This window comes from Enhydra lutris, unplaced genomic scaffold (assembly GCF_002288905.1).
Source record: "Enhydra lutris kenyoni isolate GAN:26980312 unplaced genomic scaffold, ASM228890v2 scaffoldscaffold13, whole genome shotgun sequence".
NCBI classification, from domain to species: domain Eukaryota; kingdom Metazoa; phylum Chordata; class Mammalia; order Carnivora; family Mustelidae; genus Enhydra; species Enhydra lutris.
The window spans coordinates 46,008,588-46,032,686 of NW_019154097.1; the positions used below are offsets into that span (position 1 = coordinate 46,008,588).

A 24,099-nucleotide genomic window follows, 5' to 3' on the forward strand; every position below is an offset into this window, starting at 1 on the left:
GGGTTAGGCCACTAAAGCGTCGCTTCTAGACTGTTGTTAATAAAACCGCATGCGAGAGCTACCAGAAGCCAACGGGGAGGTGGCGGGCCGACGGGACGATCTGGCTAACCGCCCCCCGCCCCAAGGATGGGCTGCATTTGGGCAAGAATGGGGGCCCCCTGGGCTGCTCTCAGGGCACAGACTGCATACCCGTCCTGGTGCGTGGCAGGAACGCCTCGATGGGCCGTCAGGCTTCCCCCTTGAGCTCCTAGGAGGGGAGGGCCCCAGAGTGAAAACACTCCCTGAGCTGGGGGGGGGGGGGGGCGGAGGAAGGCCTCCGCGGGGACACTGAGGCAAAGGCAGTAACCTACGGGCCCTCCAGCTCTAGAGGTTTTTCTACTGGCTTTTCCCACCACCCCACAGGCCTGGAGTAACCCAGACGGGCTCGCCGGGCATCGGGGACAGGCAGTTAGATCTTTCTTTTCTACAACGGCTCTTGGGCTCTTTTCTTGGCTGCGGGGACGGGGCTTCCAGAGCTCGGAGCAGGTGCCTGGTAAGCAAGGGGGCTGCTGGCAGGCGTGCCCGCCGACGAATGAGCCCGGCACGCACGTCCCTGAACACACCCACGGGTACCCGGGTGTACACCCACACAGCGCGGCAGCAGAACCGTGTGCTGTGTGTCCGGGCACAGCCCTGCCAGGCCGGGGGTTCGACCCCAGGACCGCAGCGCGGGCATCTTCGGACCGCAAACGCCCCCGCCCACACGGCTGCGCATGCGTGCGAGACCCCCGGTGCGCAGGCCAGGGTCGGTGCGTGTCTGGGTCAGAGCCTGCGTGAGCGTGTCTGCGGGGCAGAGGCCCAGTTCTGGAATAGCTAGTCCACCCCGGGGACGCCGCGTGGCGGACCAGTGCCTGGAGCCCCGGGTCTGGACTCTCCAGCGGCCCCGCTGCCCCAGCTCCCAGCCAGGCCCGTGAGGGGGGATGAGGAGAGGGGCTTCCAAACTTTCCTAATACTGTGGCTCCTGGCCTTATGGTGACCGTCTGGCCAGCAGCTTGGAGCTACATGTATGAGCTGGTGTTGGGGGTGGGGAGGGGAGGACCTTGTCCCCACAACACCTTGAACTTGGGCTGAGCTGGGCAGAGGGGCTGAAGGGGGCTTGTACCACTGTTTGTTGGGACAAGAAGCCTGGGGGCTGCAGAAAAGGGGTCCCCACCTGGCTCCCGAGGACCGGACTGCCCTCCTTGGTGCCTAGGGGGCCTCCTCTGACCCTTTCCCGGGACAATGGCTCTCTGGGGTGTCAGGGGAACCCGGGAGAAGGAGGAGAAGGGAGGGGAGGGACACGCCCGGGGTGCCAAGATGGTGCTCTGGGCGGCTCCTTCTGGGGGTGGGGTGGGGGGCCTGGCCAGATCACCTCAGCCTCCCCCAAACAAATTCCAGAAACTGCTGGGGCATCCAGGCTGTCCAGGCCGAAGGTCCCGGGGGCCAGGCCGGGACTGTACCGCTCTCTGTGGGAGGTCGTGCTTGAGGAAGCCTCCTGGTCCCGCAGGGGAGTCGGGGATGGGGGATTGTCCGAGGCAGTGGGCACGTTATTGTTACAAACACTGTTCTTGTCTCCAAAGTGACAGTCCTGGCCCCTGCCTGGAGGGGGCGCCGCCGGGGCAGGCTGCAGGGGCTGTGGTGTGGATCAGCCGCTCCACGGTGTCCCTCGGGGTCAGTGCTTCTCCTGGAGAGAGCAAGGGCCTGATCAGCAGGTGTCGGACCCTAACCCGTCCCATCTCGCTCTCTGCCCCTCCCCCACAGGCCTCGGCCTGGCGGATTCTGTGGCCCAGGTTCTCCCATCTCTGGATGACACAGTGGCTGGGGGGGCTCCACGGCCTCAAGATGAAAGGAGGAGAGTTCCTTCTCCTGCTCAGCCTCGCCCCTGCATGTTCACTGAGCCTCCCAGGCACCCCGAACATCCGACTCTTGATCTCAGCTCAGGTCTTGGTCTTAGGGTCGTGAGTTCAAGCCCTGCCAGGGGCTCTACACTGGGCGTGGGGACTACTTAAAAAAAAAATAAATAACAGGGCGCCTGGGTGGCTCAGTCGGTTAAGCATCTGCCTTCAGCTCAGGTCATGATCTCAGGATCCTGGGATCCAGCCCCGCATCAGGCTCCCTGCTCAGCGGGGAGCCTCCTCCTTCCTCTCCCTCTGCTGCTCCCCCTGCTTGTGCCCTCTCACACGCTCTCTGACAAATAAATACAATCTTTTAGGGATAATAATAAAATAGTGCTCGCTTCGGCAGCCCATATACTAAGAGTAATAATAAGATAAAATACTCAGTGAAAAACCAGGAGGGAAACTTGACCGTGGAGTATGCCACCTACTCTGTCACGGGCTGTCAGGGGCGCTACTGAGCAGTCACCCCAGGGAACACTGCTCAGGCAAAAGCCATCAACACATGCTCAGTCCGGGGTTGTTCCGGGAAGGCACAGGGAGTTTATGTGATCGTGAAGTCTCTCTCCCTAGACCGCCGGTTAGAAAAAACCGTTAACTGTACAGCGGAGAAATCAGACAATGTCTTGACCTGGTGATCTCAATTCCTGTTGGAGGGAAGGGCAGGTGAACGCCACGCCTGGCCAGCTGGGGGGCCCAGAGGACACCACGCTGAGGACGTATTCTAGCCTGAGATGCGTAACCCGGCTCGAATCACAAGGAACCATCAGCCAAACCCCAAATGAGGACACTTCGCTTAAAGAAAAAAGGAGGGTAAGGGCGCCTGGGTGGCTCAGTGGGTTAAGCCTCTGCCTTCGGCTCAGGTCATGATCCCAGGGTCCTGGGGTCAAGCCCCGCATCGCACTCTCTGCTCAGCGGGGAGCCTGCTTCTCCCTCTCTCTCTCTGCCTGCTTGTGATCTCTCTCTGTCAAGTAAATAAATAAAATCTTAAAAAAAAAATTTCTAAAGGTGAGGTCCAGCATTTAACAATTAAAAAAAAAAAAAAAAAGGAGGGCGGGAGCACCTGGGTGCTCAGTTGGGTCAGCATCTGACTTTGGCTCAGGTCGTGATCCTGGGGTCCTGGGATCAAGAACCCAGTGACACCCAACCTGGGGCTTGAACTCACAAGCCTGAGATCACGAGTCACACGCTCTTCCAACTGAGCCAGCCTGGAGCCCCCGGGGTCATTTTGAACAGCGAGATCACCAGGAAAAAGCATGAAAATGGGAGAAACACGGCACCAAGCGGAGCGTGGAAAGGACGGTTATTGACTCAGAACTGGAACCGGCGGTGAGCATCGCCCTGTGCGGCCTCTGCTGGGACTGTGCCCTGCGGGTGACTCGAATTTCTCTCCATTCTGCGCATGCCCGAGAATGACCTAAAAGGGCCGTGAGTGCTGATTTTGGGGTCACAAATGTCATGAAGTAGGTCGGTTTGCAAATAAGGAATCAGCAAATAATAAGAATTCTGTACATCTGGGACGCCTGGGTGGCTCAGTTGGTTAAGCAGCTGCCTTCGGCTCAGGTCATGATCCCAGCGTCCTGGGATCGAGTCCCACATCGGGCTCCTTGTTCTGTGGGGAGCCTGCTTCTCCCTCTGCCTCTGCCTGCCACTCTGTCTGCCTGTGCTCTCTCTCTCTCTCTCTTTCTGACAAATAAATAAATAAAAAATCTTTGAAAAAAAAAAAAAAAAAAGAATTCTGTACATGTACACACACACACACACACACAGAGGGAAGTTCCACAAAGAGATCATTTAAGAGTTGTCTAGGTCATCTCTAAGAGTACATTCTAAGTTTCCCAGTAGGCACGTAGAACTTTTACTATGTCAGTGTTTGGAAAAAGAGCAACAAGGTGGCAGGAGCGGATGACGGCCGGATGGAGAGTGGCCGCCCTACCTGGGGAGACTCTGGCACCAGGCACCTTTGTAATTGGGGTGGCTTTTCGTGGTTTTTTCTCCTGAGAAGTCAGCCCGTGTGGGAGGGCCGTGGGTGTGGCAGGGGGTCCCCCGGGGTACAGGGCGTCCCTTACCTCTTGTTTGTGGCCCTTGTCTTGCTGGTGGATGCCGTTTGCAGAACTGGAATTGCTGATGGCCTGCAAAGAGTCACGGGCACAGGCTGAGTGAGGGTCACCAGGCAGCAGTTCCTGGTGCGACCACTAGAGGCCACCAGCGGCTCTTCAGAAAGCGGCGGGGGTTGGGGGGTCTCAGGGCAAGGCCACGTCCCAGCTTAGTCTGAGTTCCCCAGGATCAAGCCGTGTACTCCCCTGGGCTGGGACTCCCGGAGGACAGGGCGGAGTCTCCCCGCTCACAGACCAGGGTTCCCAGGACAGGGCCATGCTTCTGACGACAGGGAGCGCCCCACGGCTCGCCGCCCGGTCCGCCCATGCCCGGCCCGGGGCTCACCTGGGACTTGTCGGGGCAGCTCCTCATGGCCTCCATGAGCTTCTCCACCTGCTGAGCCTGGTCCAGGGCGTCCCGCAGCGTGTCCTCCGTGCTCACGAGCTGGCGCTGCAGCCGCTGGAGCTCGGGCGCGGAGGCCGGGTCAATGAGGGAATAGCGCCGCTGGTCCACCAGGGACTTCTCTTTGTCCTGCACGCAGCAGGGGAGACGGAGAGCGCGCGTGTGAGCCTGTGCGCGCTCGTCTGCACGTGTGCACGCGTGTGCTGGGAGAGGACGCGCCTGCCAGCCTCCTCGCTCCTGCACAAACCTGTATCCCACTGTATCACGCTGCCCCTGGGCTGGGTGCTTCCAGATCCTTCTGCTCCGCTGCTCCGCTCTGATCCTCCACTCAAACCTCCCTCACCGTGGGGACTTTCTAACCACCGAGCCCTTCCCTAGTTCTCCTGTGGCACTGGGGACAGCACGGGGGGACACAGGAGAAGCTGCCCTGGGCGAGTTCCCCAGAGAAACTTGACCAGCCTGTGCCCCACGGAGATGAGCCAGAACAGGACTGCCCCTCTCCATGAGGCTCTGGGAAAGCCTCAGGGAATCGAAACTTTGAAGTCCCCACGGGCCCCAGGGCCTTGGCTTCTCCGGAGTTATGCCCAGATGCAGAGCCAAGGGCCCTGGAGTCCTGCCTGCGGGCTAGGCCTGCCAGGATTGGAAGAGTGTGCAGTGAGTGAGCCCCTGGCCCTTGACCCCGAGGGCCCCCAGCTGCAGGCAGGTCCTGTCCCTCTGCCCTGCCCTTGAGGCCTCCCTTCTTCCGTCTCCTCCAATGGCTGAACCCGTGCAGCTGAGCGGGAGGGCACTGGGGGCTTTGGAGCCACATCCCACGGCAGCCGGCCTGTCTTCCCAGAACCTGTCCTGTCCAACCCTGGGACTGACAGGGCCCCATAGCTGGCCACAGGGGGACCAGTGGGGACAATTCTGTCCTGTGTTCCCAGCATGGCCCACCTACTCCAAGCCCCACGTCTGGGGACTCAGCTCAGGCAGGTTCCTGCTCCTGATGGAGGAGTCTTAGCTCCCAGCAGCTCGGGGTTAGAAAGAGCTCTGATAGGTCCCATCTCCTTCCTGAGACAGATGTGTGAATCCCCGTGGCAAAACCCTGAATTAGGAGCTGGTTTCTGGCTGATTACTTCCCTCGATGGGGAGCTCACCACCCTGCAGGAGCCCATCCTAGCTCTGAACAGCTTGGGGTCTTTGGAAATCTTCCCTCTCACTGTGTCACCCAGACTGCCACACGGCCAGCCACGATGTCTGCAAAGGGGTCGCCCGTGGCCCTTCCACAGCTACGTCGCTGGCCCTGTCTGTGATTCTAGGGCCTCTCGAACCCTCCCTGTGACTTGGCTGTCCCTGGGGTGGCTCCAGGACATCGCCAGCCTCCGCCCACCACGGCATGCCCCTGTCCCCAGGCTCCCCCTTGTCCACGCACCAGCCCGGTCAGCTTTTCTCGCAGACCCCGGATGTCGTCCTTGAGCTTCTGCTCCTTGATCCTCCACTCGGCCTTGTGGACCTCGCGGCTCAGGTCCCTCTCGGGCCCCGGGGAGTGGCGATTGGCCTCCAGCAGCAACACTCGAAGTTCGTTCAGGCTCCTGGCGGGATTCGGTGGGCGGGCACAGGAAAGCCCGTCAGCCCTGGCCCTCAGCTCCCACATCCCGGCGATCCGCCAGCTGCCTACGGGCTGGCTGCGCTAAGGGAGGGCGATGGCTGTGCAGACAGCGCCCGGGCCAGGAGGGGCCACCATGAAAACGTGGGGCACAAAACCGTTTGGTGGCAGCCCGAGAGGGGCCAGGATTTGGGGATGGGATGGTCAAGAGGACGGGGCCTTTTCTAGAATGTTCTTCAAGTTTTAAAAACGGAGAACAGAATATCTGTTTGATTAAAAATTAAATAAAACAGGGGCGCCTGGGTGGCTCAGTCGGTTAAGCATCTCCCTTCTGCTCAGGTCATGATCCCGGGGTCCCGGGATCGAGCCCCACATCGGGCTCCCTGCTCAGCGGGGAACCTGCTTCCCCCTCTGCCTCTGCTCCTTCTCCCTGCTCATGCCTTCTCTCTCTCTCTCTCAAATAAATAAATAAAATCTTTAAAAAAATATATAAAAATAAAAATCTTTTAAAAAGTTTAAATAAAACATTCATCCAAGAGAGCTCATGTGGAGACACTTTCTATTTTTTTATTTATTTTTTAAAGACTTAATTTTTAAGTAACCTCCACATCCAACGTGGGGCTCGAACTCACGATCCTGAGATTGAGTCTCATGCTCTCCCGACTGAGCCGGCCAGGTGCACCTAAGTGGTATATTAATAATACTCTGAAAAGGATATTAAAATACTCCTCTCTCTTTTCCAACTACATTATCTACGTAAGGTCAGATTTTCATAACATACTTCAAAATAACAACTGCAAAGACGGAAAGCAGAGGAAGATACGAGAATCGGGCTGTCTTCTACAAATTACAAGACCCAGAAAATTTGCAAAAATGTAACACGATGCCACTCTTTTCCTAAAATAATTTTTGTTTTGGAAAACGGTCACTTTTTTAAAAAATTAATTAATTATTTATTTATAAGATTTTATTTATTTATTTGCAGAGAGAGACAGCTAGAGAGAGAACAAAAGCAGGGAGAAAGGGAGAGGGTGCAGGGCGCCCGACGCAGGGCTCCATCCCAGGACCCCGGGATCATGACCTGAGCCGAAGGCAGACGCCCAATGACTGAGCCACCCAGGCGCCCCAGAAAAACGGTTACTTTTTATCAAAAGCATATTATTTACATGTGATGCAACTGGCTTGTTATAATTTTTAAGTGGATTTAGAAAGATTAGTAAACTTCTGTTTTAATTGATAATATGGTGATTACAGAATAAATAAACAAAAGCTTTTTGGGAATCCTCGGTCCTTGTTAAGAGTTTAAAGGGATCCCAGAGACCAAGAAGTCTGGGAACCACCAGTGTTGCCTGCAGGCTCTGCTTGGAGATCTGTGTTGAGAAGGATTCTGAGGTTTCATCGGAGCAGAGGATGGCGATTGTCCGTGATGCCAGGCACCTGTCTCACCCGCCCCTCCCCTGCCCTGCCTCCGGAGAAGACTGGCTAATGTCCGGCGGAATGGGGTCAGGGTCAGGGTCAGGGTCAGGACCGCCCTCAGTGGACTCACCGCTCCTTCCGGAGCAGCTCCTGGCTGATGAGGACCAGCTGGCCCGAGGCGTCGTGCGTCTTTCGGGACACGGCCTCCAGCTCTGCCTCCAAGCGCCGCTTCTCCTTCTGGAGGGCGTCCACCTTCTTCTCTCCCGACTTGCACTTTGTCTCCAGTGCTGAGGGTCAGACGGCAGGGAAGGCAGAGAGAGGGTCAAGCTCTCCATGAGAATCTGTCTCCGCTGGGGGTCGGGGAGCCAAGTCCCGGGCAGGGAGCTGGTTTACATGGGGGACCAGGGTGACGCACTCCACAGAGCGGGTCTTTCTTGTCCTGGCGAACCAGCAAGGGGCCGAGAGAACAGCCACACAGAGCAGGCCACAACCCCAAGTTCAGCCACACAGGCCCTTTGGTGTGGGGAGAAGCAGGCCACCTGTCCCGAGACAGGCCCTGGGCATCGACACTGCGACCTGGACAAGGGAAGGCTAAATCCTCCCCTTAGCCTTGGAGAGGTCTGAGGTCAACCGCCCTTTGTGGGGACCAATGAGGCCACGTGAGCGTCATGGGAACTGGACAGAAGTGGGGGTGGGGACCACTTCCCGGGACGGCGGCCGTCTCACGGACATCACCACTGGCATTCCAGGACGAGAAGCAGGGCCAGTTCTCAGAATCACAAATTCCAGACCTGTGCCTCTCTCTAGGCTCCCCTTCTGCCCTTGTGTCCCCTGTGTCTCGCTCCCTGCTGTGGCCAGCATCCTCCCTGCCCCCCAAGTCCGAAGGCCTGTATTTCATCTAGAAAGGAGCCGGAGGCACATGCACTCTATGTGCACGACCAACATTAAAGTCAAGACGAGAGATGGGGCGCCCGAGCAGCTCAGTCGGTTAAGTGTCTGCCTTCGGCTCAGGTCACGATCCTGTGGTCCTGGGATCGAGCCCTGCATCGATCAGTGGAGAGCCTGCTTCTCCCTTTGCCTCGGCCGCTCCCCCTGCTTGTACGCTCTCTCTCAAATAAATATTTTTTAAAAAGAAGTCAAGAGGAGAGAGAAAGCTGATGGAACTTCAGAACACAGAGAACACAGACCTGGCTCTATGGGAAGAAGGCAGCGGGGCGCTTGGCCATCTTAGAGATGATGTGGGGGTCACACTCTTCCACTCTCCGCTGCTCAGGTGGGAGTCCGAGCAGGGGGACTGGCCCACATCGCCCTCTCAAGGCGGAGTGGGAGAGGGCACCCGGACCCAGAAGCCAACCCAGTCCACGCCCCACTGGCTTGAGACCCCCGTGAGAGCCCCCCGCATCTGCCCTGCGGCAGGGAGACTTACCACTTACTTGGGCCCTGAGCATCTCGGTCTGGGACATCAAGGCTGTCACCTCTTTGTCCCTCTTGTTCAGCTTGTCCTGCAGGCCTGGGGGAGAAAGGAGAGACAAGGGGCCATAATGTTGCAAGGGCAGTGGGTGAGGGCGTGGCCCTCCCGCAGGAACCTGAAAACGAGGCCACACTTGGCCTCCAGGGTCCACATCCTTCCCCACACCAGCCCTCTCACGGGGGGACCCACTCCAAAGACGCCTCCAATACCACGCGGTCTCAGGCCATTTAACTCTTGGGGAGTCTGTTTCCCTGAGTGAAAAATGGGGACAGTCACGGCGCCCGTGTCACACAGCAGTATGTTCGAGAGCCTCAGAATGGTCCCCAACAGGATGATCTACGGAACGTGCTAGAAACACATCCACTTCCCATAAGTTAATAAGTGTACGTAGGATATCCATAAAAATACCAACAAGATTTTCACTCTTACGGAACTACGTTAGCTGATTCTGAAATCACTTGGAAGATAAGCAAGACCAGCCAAGAGGTTCTAGCAAATCCTTCCTCAGTGCGTTAAGACCCAGAACACACGGGCACACCCCCAAAAACGGGAACAGGGACTCGCATGCGTCTCCTTGTGCGTGTGTACAGCAGCACCACTCCCAAGAGCCGGGAGGCAGAAACAGACCAGCCCTCCATCAAAGCTGGAGGAGGAATAAGACGGGGGCACACGATGGCATATTACTCGGGCATGAACAGGAACGGAGCGGTGACACGTGCTACATAAGTGAACCTTGCTTATAGTGCGCTCAGTAAAAGCGGCCAGGCGTCCACCTATGGCATGATGCCATCTGTACTGGACGGCCTGAATGGGCAAATCCATAGACAGAGAGCAGACCGGTGCCTGTCAGCGGCTACAGGGAGGGCAGCCGGCAGGGAAGGGACTGACCATGGGCACGGGGTTTCCTTCTGGGGAGATGAACATGTTTTGGAACTAGATGGAGGTCGCGGTTACAGAATACTGATTGAACATACTAAATGCCCCCCGAATTATTTACTTTAGAACAGTTAGTTATGGGCGCCTGGGTGGCTCAGTGGGTTAAAGCCTCTGCCTTCAGCTCAGGTCATGATCTCAGGGTCCTGGGATCGAGCCCCGCATCAGGCTCTCTGCTCAGTGGGGAGCCTGCTACCCCCTTTCTCTCTCTGCCTGCCTCTCTGCCTACTTGTGATCTCTCTCTGTGTGTCAAATAAATAAATCAAATATTAAAAAAAAAAAGAACAGTTAGTTATGTCTTAATGTTGCAGCTTAAAAAAAAAAAATCAGCCAAAAGAATTTACAATTTTGAAAAAGCAGAGCAGGAAGGACTAGTCCAGAGGGACTAAAACATAAATAAAGTCTGGGTGGCTCAGTCAGTTAACTGTCCGACTTTTAATTTTTGGCTCAGGTCATGATCTCTGGGTCATGAGATCGAGCCCTGCGTCAGGTTCCCTGCTGAACACAGAGTCTGCTTGTCCCCTTCCCTTCCCTTCTGCCCTTCCACTTGCTCCTCTCTTTCTCTCTCTCTCTCTCACTAAAATAAATAAATAAAATCTTTAAAAGAAATCTGCATGGCATGCATGACCATAAGAAAAGTCAAAAGACAAACTACAAATGGGGGAAAAAATGTTTGCAATGTCATATATAAAGAGTTTCTAAAAATCAACAAGAGGATCAACAACCTGCTAGGAAAAAATGAGCCAAAGATGCAAGCAGAACACAGGACATGAAGAAAGAAAAGGGCGAGTTGAAGTTACATCTTTCACCACTCAGAGTGGCAAAGACCACAAAATGTGATGAAATATTTTGCTGGTGAAGCTTGTGGGGAAACATACTTTCAACCTCAGCTGGTGGGAGTTGAAGTTTTGAGCCCCAAAGAGCAGAAGGTAATTTACTGAAGCAATGTAATAGACAAAGACTGGAAACAACACACAATCCATAGGTAGGAAACTGGGTAAACACATGACAGGGCTCCAAGCAAAGGATTATTCTCCGTCATGGAAGAGACTGGAACAGACTGGAACAGTCTCCAAGAAGCACTGTAAAGTGGACAAGAGAAAGGGGTGGAACGGCACGGGAGGTGTGGCTGGGCGACCCAGGTGTTTGTGCATAAGCGTCTCTGGAAAGGAACCGTAAGTTGGCCAACGTGGTGCCTTTAGGGAGAGAACTCAGGCGACAGGGCACCCTTTTCCAGATGCTGCCCTTTGACCCACTAGAAGTTTATATATTAAAAAAAAAAAAAGTTAAAACCAAACAGGTAACAAGGGGTTTAGCCCAAGGCCCGGCACTTCATAAGCCCAAAAGCCCAGGGTCCCACCCAGCCCCATGGCCACTCACCCTCTATAGTCTCCTTCATCCTGATCTTCTCCCCTGAAATGTCGTTGGACTCAATCATCTGAAAGAAGAGCGTGGTAAGGGGGTCGCTCAGCCCCCCCCCCCGCCCCCCCCCCCCCCCCCCCCCCCCGCCGCCAGCAGAGCCAGCACCCCTCACCCCTACAGGCTGGTTCTCAGGGACTTGATATGGGGGCAAGGAGCACAGATGTTCTCCATCCTGCCCCCTGACAACAGAGGACCCCCCTTCCTGCTCCCAGTGCCCCCGAAGGCTGTTTGTGCAGCTTCCCCAAGAACGCTTCCCATCCCTTCCTTTGTTGCAAATGTCTATTATGTTAAACAGATGTCTCCTCCCCTGGGACACCCACAGAGATCAGTCCTGGAAATCTGTTTTCATCATTATCCAGAGGCAAAATCCCCGGCTTGGTTTCTCATCCATAAAACAAGCATCAGCAGCCACAGGGCAGCTCCCAGAGGGACTTCAAGGAAAGCTACTTCCTCTCCCTCCAAGACTTCTTTTTAATAATAAACCCAGAAGCCAAAGAAGAAAAGACCCATTAAGAAAAACAAATCCTGATGGCAAACGTCAACAGGATGCCCGCGGCTCCTCGGAAAAAGTGTCCAGACTCTGCCCAAGCTGGCTGTCCTCTGGGCCTGCGGTTCGCCAGTCTAACACTGAGGGGCAGCAGAGAGCCAAGCAGGCAGTCACCTCCATCAACCCGCCCCTCATACTTCTGTTCATACATCCCAAGCCCCCTTCTGAAGTCTCAGCCAATTGTCCCTACACTTAAACCTCTGCATCTGGGAGTCATGTGGGTCCAGACTGAAGCTCCATGTGTGTGAAAATCAAGAGATGGGCCTTCCTGAGGTCACTGCCCACTCCTTGGCCTAAGGTCTGTGACTGAGGGGAAGGGGGCCGTCCCCACAGCAGTCCCAAACCGCCTCTGGTAAGGGACTCTCCCTATTCTGAGCAGCCAACCAGGCCTCGGGCACACAAGCAACTCTGGGGGCTGTTCCTTTCCCCTCTGCCCAGGATCCTGGGAAAACACTTGCTAAAAATGGTCCCTCCCTAGGAGAAGGGGGCAGAAAGGCTGCCACAACGGACCTCCAGAGGGGACACAGGCAGAGGTCCCTCTACAAAACAGGCACCCATTTGTGAAACTCCTGAACACTTACAGCTAGAAGTTACTCTAGTGTAAATGCCCAAGGAGACTCGGACGCCCAAGGAGGCCCAGGGCCTGTTTAAAGGCAGTGATCACGCCACTCGCTGTCCCTCATCTGGGATCTGACCTGTGTCATCCTGGGCACCCTCAGCCGGCCCTCCAGCAGCGGAGCTGGGCCTGACCTCCACCGCTGGTGGGCAGGAAACCCCGCCTCGGGCTTGCTTTGCTCATCTATGAGACAGAGCTAACACTAACCTTGCGAGGGTTAAGGTAAGAAAAGGCAACACAGGTCCCGGCACAAGGGTTTGGTGGCCAGAGCTACCCAAAAGGCCCTTCCTGGAGGGCATGCTCACAGCCCACACCACCCAAGGCCTGGGCCTCCCCAGCATGCTGAGCTGAAGGAAGATGTACTAGATGTTTAGAGGACTTCTAGATTCAGACCAGAACGGATACTGTAGCAACAGCCGCTCTGGACCTATGCCCTTCCAGCCTCCCACTGCCCACTCTGGAGACCCCACACTCTGGCCGTGACTGTTGTTCAGGCTCAGCAGGACTGGCAAAGGGGGCCGCCCTTAGGTCACCTAGGTTGGTGCCTGTGTTGGGAAATGGGCCCCCGCCCCCCCGCACCATGGAGCTCCTGGTGCTGGCGCCTTGGGGAGATCCAGGAGCCCGCAGAGTGGGACACGTCTGGGAGAATCAGGGGCCTGGGGATGGGGAGAAACCCTGTGCCCTGGGCCGACGTACGCATCTCTCCAGGCCCAGCCAGGTCAGCTCTGCCCACCTTGGGTCCCACGGTCACCCTGTCCTACCAATGGAGGGATGGGGGGGTTCCTCTGGTCTCGCGTGGGCCTGGCTGGAAGAAGGGGTCCGCCAGCGCTGGGGCCCCCGTGGCCCCGTCCCCCCGCCCCAGCCATCCCGGCCCGAGAGGCGGCTGCCTACGTTGCTGTGCTGGGACGAGCACAGGGACTCGACGGCCTGCAGTCTGTTTTCAGCCACCAGAAGCCTCTCCCGCAGCCTCTCGGCCTCCTGCTTGCTCTGAGCTTCCGACCGCTGCAGCAGCTCATGGTCCAGCATCTTCTTCTCGGCCAGGGAGATCTGCTCCTTGAGGAACTCGATGGCCTGCGCCTGGCCCCGATACTCCGCGTCCAGCTTCTCCAGCTCGTGCACCCGCAGCTCAGCGTCGCGGCACCGGTCCTGGGCCTCCTGCAGCTCCAGCCGGTGCTGGCCGGCCTGCGCCTCCAGCTGGGCCCGCCAGTGCTGCCGCAGCCCGGCCAGCTCCTCCTGGGCCTCCTGCAGCTTCTGCCGCAGCCCCTCCTTCTCCTTGACGTGCACGGCCGTCTCGATGTCGTGCTTGGCCCGCAGGTTGCCCAGCTGCAGCTGGTGCTCCATCTTGATGCCCTCCATCACCGCCTTCAGCTCCCCGATCTCCTTCTGCTGGGCGCCCGGGCCCGAGTTCAGGGTGGCCTTGAGGTCCTCCAGGGACTTCTGGTGGTCCGAGGCCAGCGAGTCCAGCTTGGACTTCCAGTTGTCCATGAGGCCCATGTTCTCACTGGTGGCCTGCTGCACCTTGGCCTTGAGGTCCACCACCTCCTGCGCGTACTTCTCGTTGGCTGCCCGGAGCTTCTCCACCTCCGCCTGGTAGGCCCGCAGAGCCTTCTCGTACTTGTCGCGCAGGGCGCCGCTCTCCCGCTGGTGCTCCTGGCTGGCGGACAGCAGCCGCTCCCGCAGCCGCAGCGTCTCGGCCGCCTCGGGGTGGTCGGCCGGCGGCGGGCCCGAGTGCCGCAGGCACTGCTGCAGCTCCTCGATCTCGCCGCGGCGCAGGCTCAGCTCCTCCTCCAGCTGCAGCACGCGCGACTGCTCGGCCACCGTGGTCAGCTGGCGGGGGAGAGGCAGGCGGAGGTCAGTGGGCGGCAGGGGGGGCGGGGGGACAAGGCCGGGGAGGGGGAGCTCTGTGGAAGGGAAGGGCGCCCCCCGACCCCAGCACCCGACCCGGGCGCCACCTGTGCCCGGGAGCACCCCCTGCCCCACTCCCGGCCACAGCCTCTGGAGAGACTTCCCTGGCCTGTAGTCCGGTGGCCCAGGGACTAGGTTGTCCCTGCGGCCCTGGGTGGCTCGGGACAAATTGGTGGTTAAAAGAAACCACCTGTTGGGAGGTTCTGGCTTTCCTGAGGAGGGAGCGTTGCTTTATCCGGCTCGGGGAGGGTCCCCAGCCGGAATGGGTGGATTCACTAGGAGGGTCGTCTAGAGCGGGTGGCCCAGGAAAGGTAGGGCTTAATGCCTAAGGCAGAACAAAAATAGTGCTCCCAGACGCACCTCCTCACGGATAACAGATGAGAGGCTCATCCCCGCCCCCACCCCCTCCAACCCCACCTAGATCACGACAATCGAGGTCGTATTTGGAAACGATACACTTACAAGTTTTAAATCTCTTCCTAACTGAAAAAAAAAAAAAATGTTGTTTCCGAAGGTGACCTTTAGTTCTGTAAATCCAGTTTTGTCTTTCTAATCAGGGTGACCCCCAGATCAAGGTGCCTCGGGGTGGCGGGTTCCAGCCCGCCCTGGTGACTGGGTCGGTTTCTGTAAGCAGCCTCCTCGTACGCGCGCGTCCCGCACAAGCACACACGGTCGCCTAACCGCGGCCGGTGTGTGCAAAGGGACGCCCGGGTGTCTCCGGACATGCACACACACGCACACGCTCACTTGTGTGCCGAGACTGACCTGCAGAAACGGACCGCGGCTTGCCCTGGCCCGCACCCTGTTCAGATGGTCTGCCCCGTCTCCGCTAGCTGGCTGTTGGGCTCCGTGGCCAGACCTGCAGCCGGGCTGGGCTGGCCAGCTGTGTGGATGTGTGCACCTGCTCAGGGGCCGGCCCTGGGGCAGATTGGGGGAGCCGCAGAGGGGCCAGTAGGGCCCAGACGTACCCCCCCACCAGAGGGTCTACTGTATCTCAACGGCCCCACCACTGCGTCTAATACAGAGTCTTATGCCCCAGGGACACTCCCACACCCCCAAAGCTCCAGATCCTCCAGGCGAGCCCCTCCCACCACCAGAATTAAGACCCGCTAGACTAGAGAAGCCGGGATCTGCACTCCCCGACCTCCGGCCTTCCTCAGCCTCCCGAGCCTGGGGAGAAGGGGAGAAGGGAGGCGTGGATAAGTTTCCCTTGCACCTGCCCATATATATATATAAGGGGCAGACCGTTCCCAAGAGCCCCCCACCATTTCTGAACTTGACAAAGCCTGGCGTTGGCAATGCATAGGGAGGCAGGGACGGGGAGGGCCTCGCAGGACACCCCCAGCCAGTGGGACCATGAGCTGGGTGCAGGGGCTGGGACAGCCAAGGCCCCCTCCTCCCCAAAAAGCGTCACGTGGCAACGGCAGAGAAGCATCCCTAACCCTTGACTTCCCTCCTAGAAGGGGCCAAAAAGCGAAACACAACGAGGAGAGCAGCCAAAGACGGAGAAAATAATAAAACAGAGAAGCCGAAGGAGGCGAGGAGGGGCGGAGGCGGCGGGCCGGGGGCGGCGTTACCCTGTTGTCGGCTAATTCGCGGAGCAGCCGCTCGGCCTGCGCCTTCTCCAGCAGCAGACTCTGCTCCAGCTCCCCAATGCGGGCGTGCTCCAGCTGCGTCTGGGTCTGGTCCGCCCGGGGCGGGAGGGGAGGCGGCCCAGGGGAGAGGAGTACAGGGCAGAGGAAGCCGGAGGAAGACAGAGAGAGAGAGAGACAGAGAGAGAGAGAGAGAGAGGCTGCGTCATCTTCCGTGCACAAGACAGGAGAACAGGTCAAGGACAGGAGGTGGCTCGGGGACAGAGGAGGTCTGGGGAGGGGCCGGGCCGGGCTGGCCAGCTGCCCCTCGCCACCGGGATTGTTCAAAGGCAGGGAAGGGGCTGCGGCAATCCTGCCCCCCAAGCCACCCCACCGCAGAGCGGGTGGTATCAGGGCACCAGACTCCCGCCTGTCACCCCTTGGCGGCTCTGGGGAGGGCCCCCCGCCTGCTCCTGCTCCCCATTCAGGTGCCTGCCCGTTTTCCGCCCAGATCCCGCACGCTGCAGGCCCCGGGATGGACGGATCTGTAAAGGAACCCAGGACTCCCGGCCCCCCAGGCCTGAGCTGAAGGCACAGAGCCATTCGAAAGGGAAGGTTTTACAAGATACCCCTACCCCGCGGGGAAGGCCTGGTCTCCGCAAAGCACAAGAACGTCTCTGTTCCGGCTTCCCACGCTAACAAAGCCCAACTTTCTCGGGCCATCCAGCCGGGCATCTGCTCAGAACAGATCTGCAAGGGTGGCCAGGGCCAAGGGCGCCGGATCCAGGCCCCCCGGGGCCAATCTGGAGACCACGTTCGTTCATCGCCGGGAGAAGCCAGGGGGCCTCCTCAGCCTCCAGCCCCCGGAGAACCTGTGGGGCCAGTCTGAAGAGGCAGCCGGTGACTCAGGGACTTGACTGTCCCTGCAGCCCGTCACCAGCAAGGGTGATGCAGACAGCAGGGACCCACCCAAGAAACACGCGTGCGGTTCCTGCACAGCTAGAGACGCCTGTGTCGTCTGGCCTAGCATCTGATCTCTGAGAATGTTCCTGAAGGAACAACTGGAAAGCTTCTCTGTCCCTGTGTCTCAAGAATGCGGCACGTCACAGTGCTAATGAGCTGCCAGGCTCAGGCTTCTTCAGGAAATTACAGGCTGACAATGATGTCTCGGTGTCAGCCCCTGGGTGGTGGCCGGGGTGGGGCGGGGGCCTCGTCCCCACCCTCCTCTCCTAGAGGGTGGGCCCCACAGCTCAGCCGGGACCCATGCTAGGCGGGCCCGATTGTAAATGATTACTGGTGGTCCCACAGACAAGAAAAAGCCCCCAGCCTCACAATCCCAAGTTTCACTCGGTGCTCCCAAAAGGACACCCCTACTGCCCCGCATCAGCCTCATCCCAAACTTCTAGCCTCCTGGTTTGTAGGCTGGGGTCTCCACAGGGGCACAGGAGGACCCAGCGGACTCGCTTCAAGGGCTTAATTAAGATAAATTCAACCACAGAAAGCTGAAGGATGGAGAAGAGCCTCTCAGGCTACATTTTGGAGACGGGGGGCAATCTGGCTTTCCATCAGCTCCAGGGGCACTGCCCAGGGTGTGAGGAGTGGGGCCACCACGCTCCTGCTTCTCAAGCTCCCTGGAGCTGCTATTCATCAGCTGTGCCCACGGTTGAGGTGCTGGAGGCAGCGTGAGTGAGGGCGGACGCCACTTCTGTCTCGAGTGCTAACTATAGGACCCAACCCCCAAGGGGAGGGTGTCGCGGCTGTCTCCCCAGCTCCCAAGTGGGAGTGGCTACTCCAGACAGACGAAGCCTTGGCCGGGATCGGGAATCACACAGCAACTGGGGGCAGCTCCAGGTCGGGAACTCAGACACCCCCGGTGCCAAGACTGGTGCCTCTGCCTGGAACCGGCCGAGCTCCATAGTGGGGATGGTGTTGGGGTGGGGAGCCACAGACTTCCAGGGGCAATACGGACCATCAAAGGGGGCTCCTGGAGCAAGGGACCCCCATTTCCCTGCCGCAACTCAAATCTAGGAGCTCGGCCAAGCCCTGCCTACACCCCGCACCTGCAGCATGGCCTCTCCCTGCAGACACAGGGTCCGCACCCCCACGAAGCACAGAGCCACTGTCCCGAGATACCCCTCAGGTAACTGAGGGCTGGGATCGTTAATGGGGGAGGAGATGCCCCACCTGCACTAGGGGCCCCTGAAGGTCAGGGGCACGTGTCACCGCTCTTGACCTCTCTCTAGTCCTCACAGCGCACAAATCGACAGGGAGCGGATTCTGAGTTCACAAGCCTGGCCCTCTCTGCTCCCATGGGTCCTCCCAGGCAAGTGACCGACTGACCCAACAGGTGCTATTTAATTAACAAAATCGTAACACGTTTTAAGCCCTGGATGATTGATTAATCAACAACCACCAAACCCCGAGAAGGTCGAGTCCCCACTGGGGCGGCAGCGGGGAGAGGCATGCACATTTTCACGGTGCATCGTGGCAGACATCCACTCAAGAACCAGAAAGCCTGGCCCCAGCCCGCGACCTGGGATTCCCACCTTCCCAGGGCTCCTTGCCTGTTCCAGTCGTGGGGACTTAAAGGTGCACGAGACAGACAGGGTCCCTGCCCCCCAGGGGCATACACTGCGGGGAGGGACAGAAATGATAGATGATTTCAGGTTGTGGGTGCGGCTGGGAACAGGGCTCAGGGTGGGGGGCGCGGCGGACAGATGTACTACCGAAGAGGCAGAGGGGGCGTCTCTGAGAGAGACCGTGGGAGGTGAGGCCCGAAGGAGAAGCAGGAATCAGCACACGGAGTAGCTCAGAGGCAGACAGAGCTTGGAGCATCCAGGAACAGAGAACCCCCACGTGCCTGCAGCCCAGGGGCACGGGCTGGGTCCCCAAGGGGCTCCTCTGGGCCCTTTACCTGGGCTCGTGGTGTCAGAGGTGCGAGCACAGCAGCGGCAGGAGCTGGTTAACCTTCTTAAGAGATCTGGTCGGTTTGCTTTACTGTAACACTGAGAGGGGGCCGGTTTGGGGGGTGGGGACTGGAAGAAGATGGGCCATGAGCTGACAGTCACTGAGCCCGCTGACCCACCAGTGATGCGGGCTTCTTGCCCTTCTTCCCTATTTATGTGTAGCCTCCAAACCTCCCAGAGTTAAAACTTGCAAAGCTTCAGTGAGGACAGCAGGTAGCAGAGAAACACGGGAGGTGCCAAGTAGAGGCTGGTGCGGTTGTCTGAGGCAAGGTGCTGGGGGCCTGCCTGGCCCAGGAAGGCGGCCCACGGGGAGGCAGAGAAGGTCAGAGGCAAGGTCAAGGTCAGGATTTCTGACAGAGGGATGACGGAAAGATTCAAGATGAGTCAGCTAAGCAACCATCTGTGGGATTGGGCGGTGGGGGGGGCGACGACAGGAACAAATGCTCTGGGTTGAATAGTGTCCTCCCAAAACCTCACCTTTACCTGCAGCCTCCGAATGGGACTCTGTTCTGGAAGAAGGGTCTCGGCACGTGTGACTCGTTAAGATGAAGTCATGCCGGATGAAGGCGGACCCCAACCCCAGTGACCGCTGTCCTTACTTGAAGGCAAGTCAGAGACACAGGAACACACAGGCACAACGGCCGCATGACGACAGAATCAGTGACTCAGTTTCAAGCCGAGGGATGCCAAGGGTTTGCCAGCAGCCTTACCGAAGCTGGGAGACAGGCATGGAACAGGCTCTCCCTCAAGCCTGACAGAGGAAGGAAGCCTGCCGACCCCCGGATTTCAGATCTCTGGCTTCCAGAACAGCGAGAGAGGAAGTTTGCATTGTTTTAAGCCACCAAATTGCGGTCATTTGTTACGGCAGCCCGGGGAGGCTGCTGCTGGCACCGTCCTCCCTCCTCCTGGGGGAGACGTCCGGTAGGCAGGCCGGTGTGCGTGCAGGGGGCACGAGGGAATCGTGAGCTCACAGAGGACGCTGAATGACACAGACTGACGCTCTCAGGGACAGTGTAGGTCGAGGGACAAAGGGGCCCTGGGACAGGCCGACATTTAGAGATCTGGAAGGAGGCTAAGAGGTTAGAACCAGGGAGTGAGGCCAGGAGGAGGACAAGCATTGAGATTGGGGTGACAGCTGGTGGGAGACCAGGAACTCACAGGAATGCGCTGGGTTTTATTTTTGACTCCCGAGATGGGTGGGTGTGAGCAGAACTTTGGGACCATTTGCGTTCTGGTCGTCATGAATGTGGTCACAAGGAAAACAGCAGCAAGGGGACCCTGGTGCCCCCCGACTGGCTGTCTGTCGCTGTCTGTCAGGGTCTCTCCCAGCCGTTCCCAGTTGGGGCTGAAAGGCGCCGGGATGGACACCGGATCCAAAGCAGGCCAGCTCATTGTCTAGCCTAGGACCAGAGGACAGAGGCATGTGCTGGTGGGAGGAGGGTGCTGGGCCCTGGGCAGGGCCAGGAGGCGGTGGGTGGGCGGGGCCAGAGGTGGGTGGGCGGGGCCGGAGGCTGGCAGGTGGGCGGGGCCAGGAGGCTGCAGAAGGCGGGCAGGAGGCTGGGGGTGGGGCAGGAAGAGGGAGCAAACCTGCCTAGAGCCCAGGAGATACAACAGGCTAGAGAAGAAAGGGAGAGACAGACAGACGAGGAGACTGACCACAAGTAAGGAGCCGAAGGAAACCTCTGAGCAAAGAAGGGACTTGGCTCCTGATGCCATTTCTCGCGTTGGGTCCTTGAACTGCCGGTGACAGCTCCCTGTAGCCTTTCAGTAACCCCCCTCGAGTGACGTGCGCAGGAGGGGTCTCCGTCCCTTGCAAGCACGGGTGCTTTTTCCAGAAGCCCACCCCAACTCCTGCAAAGAGGGCAGCCGCCTGGCAGGAGAGCCAACCACATGCAACCACACAACCTGCCCCCTTGGCTGAGAGGGAACCTACAAGACAATGTCGTAACGCTGGGCTGGGGTCCTACATTGGGATTGTACCCCGATATCCATCCTTAAAGCTAGGTGGCAAAATCTGCTCCATTAGGGGCAGCCGCCAGGAACCCTACCCCGATCACACACACACCCCTCCCCCAGCCAGGGTCACCCAGGGACAGGACAAGCACAGGCATAATTCTGCTGGGCAGCAAAGTCACGGGCCCTTAAGGCAGCTCTTTCACAAAATCAGAAACTATAGTGTCCAGTTTGGGCTCAGAAATTATCTAGTATAGGGGCGCCGGGCTGGCTCAGTCAGTGGAGCCCACAACTCTTAATCTCAGGGTTGTGAGTTTGAACCCCAACTTGGGTGTAGAGATTCCTTAAAAATAAAATCTTAAAAAAATATTTAAAAAAAAAGATCGAGTGCAGTGATTCCCCCAAGTATGGTCCCTAGACTGGCATCACCTGGGAACTTGCTAGAAATGCCAGTTCTCAGATCCCAGACCCATCGAATAGGGAGGCTGGGCCCAGCACTGTGTCTGAACACGCCCTCTAGGTGATGAATTCAAGTCTGAGAATCACTACCTAGTTTAACCTCCTCATTGTGCAGATGAGAAAAGGGAGGCCTGGGAAGGGAAGGGACTGCCCAGGGCCAGTTAGGACCAGGCCAGTGTGTGGAGGACTGAACTCACTGCCCCCCGCCCCATCTGATGGCTCCAGGAGCCCCCCTCATCCCTGTCACCTCCCAGGGAGCTGGGAGGACCACAGCAGCAAGGCATTCCTGCGCACCCAGCATTGGCCGCGTGAGCCCTGAGGTCTGTGTGATGTGGTGGAGGGCTGGGTGGTGGGGGGCGTTCACTGACTGATAGGCTCAGAGCGGGTAGGGTGAGCAGGGGCTGAAAGGCTCACCTTTGCCCAGACCACCTGTCCAGGTGTTGTAACACAGGAGGCGCCCTAAGTGGTCCTCCTCACGGCGGAGCTCGGGAGGCAGGAGTCGCGGGTCCTGACCCCAGGGGCTGCAGCCTCGCTCCCTGATCGGGTGAGTCCCTTTGATTTTCTGGGGCTGCTGTGCCATGCCTAAGCCCTGAGACCCAACAACAAGCTACTTCCAGCCCAAACGTCACCTGGAGTCCAAGATAAATAAAGGACCCACGGGACACTTCTAGGGCGACTGTCCAACAAAGAAGGGACAGGGGAGTCCAGCCACCATGTCCTAAGGCTACCCTAGTCCACCCCACCTGGCAGCCAAACAAAAGAAGGCCTGCCCTCCGCCCCCGGGGCTCCTGGAGCTGAGCCACTCCCCGCCCCCCAACACCGGAGTCTCTCATGACCTGCCCCTCCCCATCCTCCCAGGGGCCTCTTCTGGATTTCCCCCTTGAAATGTCCCCAGCCCCCTCCTGGGGAGGCCAGAGCTGCTGCCTGGTCCTCAGGACCGTGTGCCTGGCAAGGGCTGGGCCGGGGCAGTGGGGAGTGGAGCTAGGGCAGGGGTGGGGCGGGGCGTTACCTCCAGGTCTCCTTTGGTGATGGATTCCTCCTCCACCCGGAACTGCAAGTCCTCCACCTTCCTGCGGGGGGGGGGGGGGGGGGGGGGGGGGGGGGGGGCGCACCTCAATGAGGGCAGGGAGGGGTGAGGCCGGGAGCCAGTGCTCAGGCCCGGAGAAGGCACCGTCCCAGAGTCATGGTGATTGGGGCAGAGCCTCCTGGAAACCTCTAGCCCTCCCAGTGTCCCGCCCCGTGCTCCACTCTGAGACCACAGGATTCTCTAAAAGGGGGGCAAGTCAGGCAACATCCTTCTCACCTAGGGTGGCTGTGGGATGAGAAAGGATGGGCGGTCCTGCTGCTGTCCTCGGGGAGGGAGGGAGTGTGGGCTTCTTCCCCTGCTGACCACTCTCGCATCCCTTCCCCACAAAATCGGGGCCCGGAGCCATGGAGCTGCTCCCTAACAAGGGCCCCCACTGCCCTGCCTCCCACAGTCACCCACCCATGTGCCAAGACAGCACATGGGAGACGCGAGCACGTAATGGCACATGGAGCTGCCCGTCCTGGGGCCTCCTGACAGCTCCCAGCACGCAGATGGGGAGACGGGGGCTGCAAGGGCAAGAAGACCTGCCCAAGGTCACCCAGCAAGCCCAGGGGCCTGCACCCAGGCCCTCGGTGAACACAACCCCCAGGACAGCCTTGAGTTTTCTGTTTGTCGGCCTCCGGCATGTCACCATGGGAACCAGATGTGTGGGCCCCGAAAACTGTCTCAGGCAGATATAAATAAGCCCTTCGTTCTCCAAGTCAGACAGTAACAGCAGCCTATGGCTCACAGGCCAGAACAGCCAGAGGCAGGGCTGAGCATGGGGGCTGCCCGAGGCATGGGGGAGGGGAGGGAGCCCCGGGAATCTGGGTGTCGGGGGTGTCTGGGTGGCTTGGTCGTTAAGCGAGTGCCTTCGGCTCAGGTCATGACCCCAGGGCCCTGGGATCGAGTCCCCCATCGGGCTCCCTGCTCAGTGGGGAGTCTGCTTCTCTCCCTCCCCTCTGCTCAAGCTCTCTCTATGAATGTCTCTCTTTGAAATAAATAAATATAAAATCTTTTTTTTTTAAGATTTTATTTATTTATTTGACAGAGAGAGAGATCCCAAGTAGGCAGAGAGGCAGGCAGAGAGAGAGGAGGAAGCAGGTTCCCTGCTGAGCAGAGAGCCTGATGCGGGACTCGATCCCAGGACCCTGGGATCATGACCCGAGCTGAAGGCAGAGAACATTAACCCACTGAGCCACCCAGGCGCCCCAATAAATATAAAATCTTAAAAGAAAAAAAAAAGAAAAGAAATCTGGGTGTCAGCTAGGGGACAGGGAGAGGACCCTGGGCCAAGAGAAGCCCTGTCAGCTCTGTCCTGCTCTGACCCAGGACCAAGTCAGTCCAGAGGCCCCGCAGGGCGGGAACCACAGTCCCCACTGCCTGCTGGGGCAGGAGAGAAAGAACCAGCGCCCTCACCAGCAGACCGGTGGCCTCAGGCAAATCCCTGCCCGCTCTGAGCCTCCGTTTCCTCCTCTGTGACATGGGGGCGAGAGCCGCCTCCGGGACTCATGGTAACGCAGGGAGCCCTCAGCCCGGGCTGACACGGAGAAGCAGGGTGCTTCAAGGGGCCTCTTGGAGCTGCTTCTCTGAGCCTCGGGGACCTGACCCAGCCCAGCAGGGTGCTCTGCAGGTACAGCCGGCGTGGGGGGGCCTACCCACCCCGCGTGTTCCCCTCAGGATGTGCTGTCCCGGCCGGTAGGTCAGGTGCAGCGAAACCCTTGCCCTTCCGGTCAGGAAGGAGAGCAGCGGACGGATGTGGTGACCCCTCGAGCCT

At 58.6% G+C, this 24,099-nt stretch overlaps 1 protein-coding gene across 5 annotated transcripts in view; it reads right to left on the reverse strand.

The window, feature by feature from the left end:
* Positions 1-301: 301 nt before the first annotated feature.
* Positions 302-24,099, reverse strand: part of LOC111145953 (CAP-Gly domain containing linker protein 2) — a 68,749-nt gene continuing 44,951 nt past the window's right edge. For 3 of the 5 annotated variants that reach the window (XM_022501273.1, XM_022501272.1, XM_022501274.1), the window contains 10 exons: positions 22,266-22,326; positions 15,885-15,989; positions 13,294-14,229; positions 11,198-11,255; positions 8,840-8,923; positions 7,544-7,700; positions 5,824-5,983; positions 4,356-4,541; positions 3,983-4,045; positions 302-1,702 (listed from right to left, as the gene is read on the reverse strand). In XM_022501273.1, the coding sequence (XP_022356981.1) occupies positions 1,691-1,702; positions 3,983-4,045; positions 4,356-4,541; positions 5,824-5,983; positions 7,544-7,700; positions 8,840-8,923; positions 11,198-11,255; positions 13,294-14,229; positions 15,885-15,989; positions 22,266-22,326 (1,822 nt within the window). In that variant the 3' untranslated portion in view covers positions 302-1,690. Of the gene's footprint in view, positions 1,703-3,982; positions 4,046-4,355; positions 4,542-5,823; positions 5,984-7,543; positions 7,701-8,839; positions 8,924-11,197; positions 11,256-13,293; positions 14,230-15,884; positions 15,990-22,265; positions 22,327-24,099 lie in introns of those variants that run through there. The other 2 variants (XM_022501275.1, XM_022501277.1) reach the window with 2 other exon arrangements.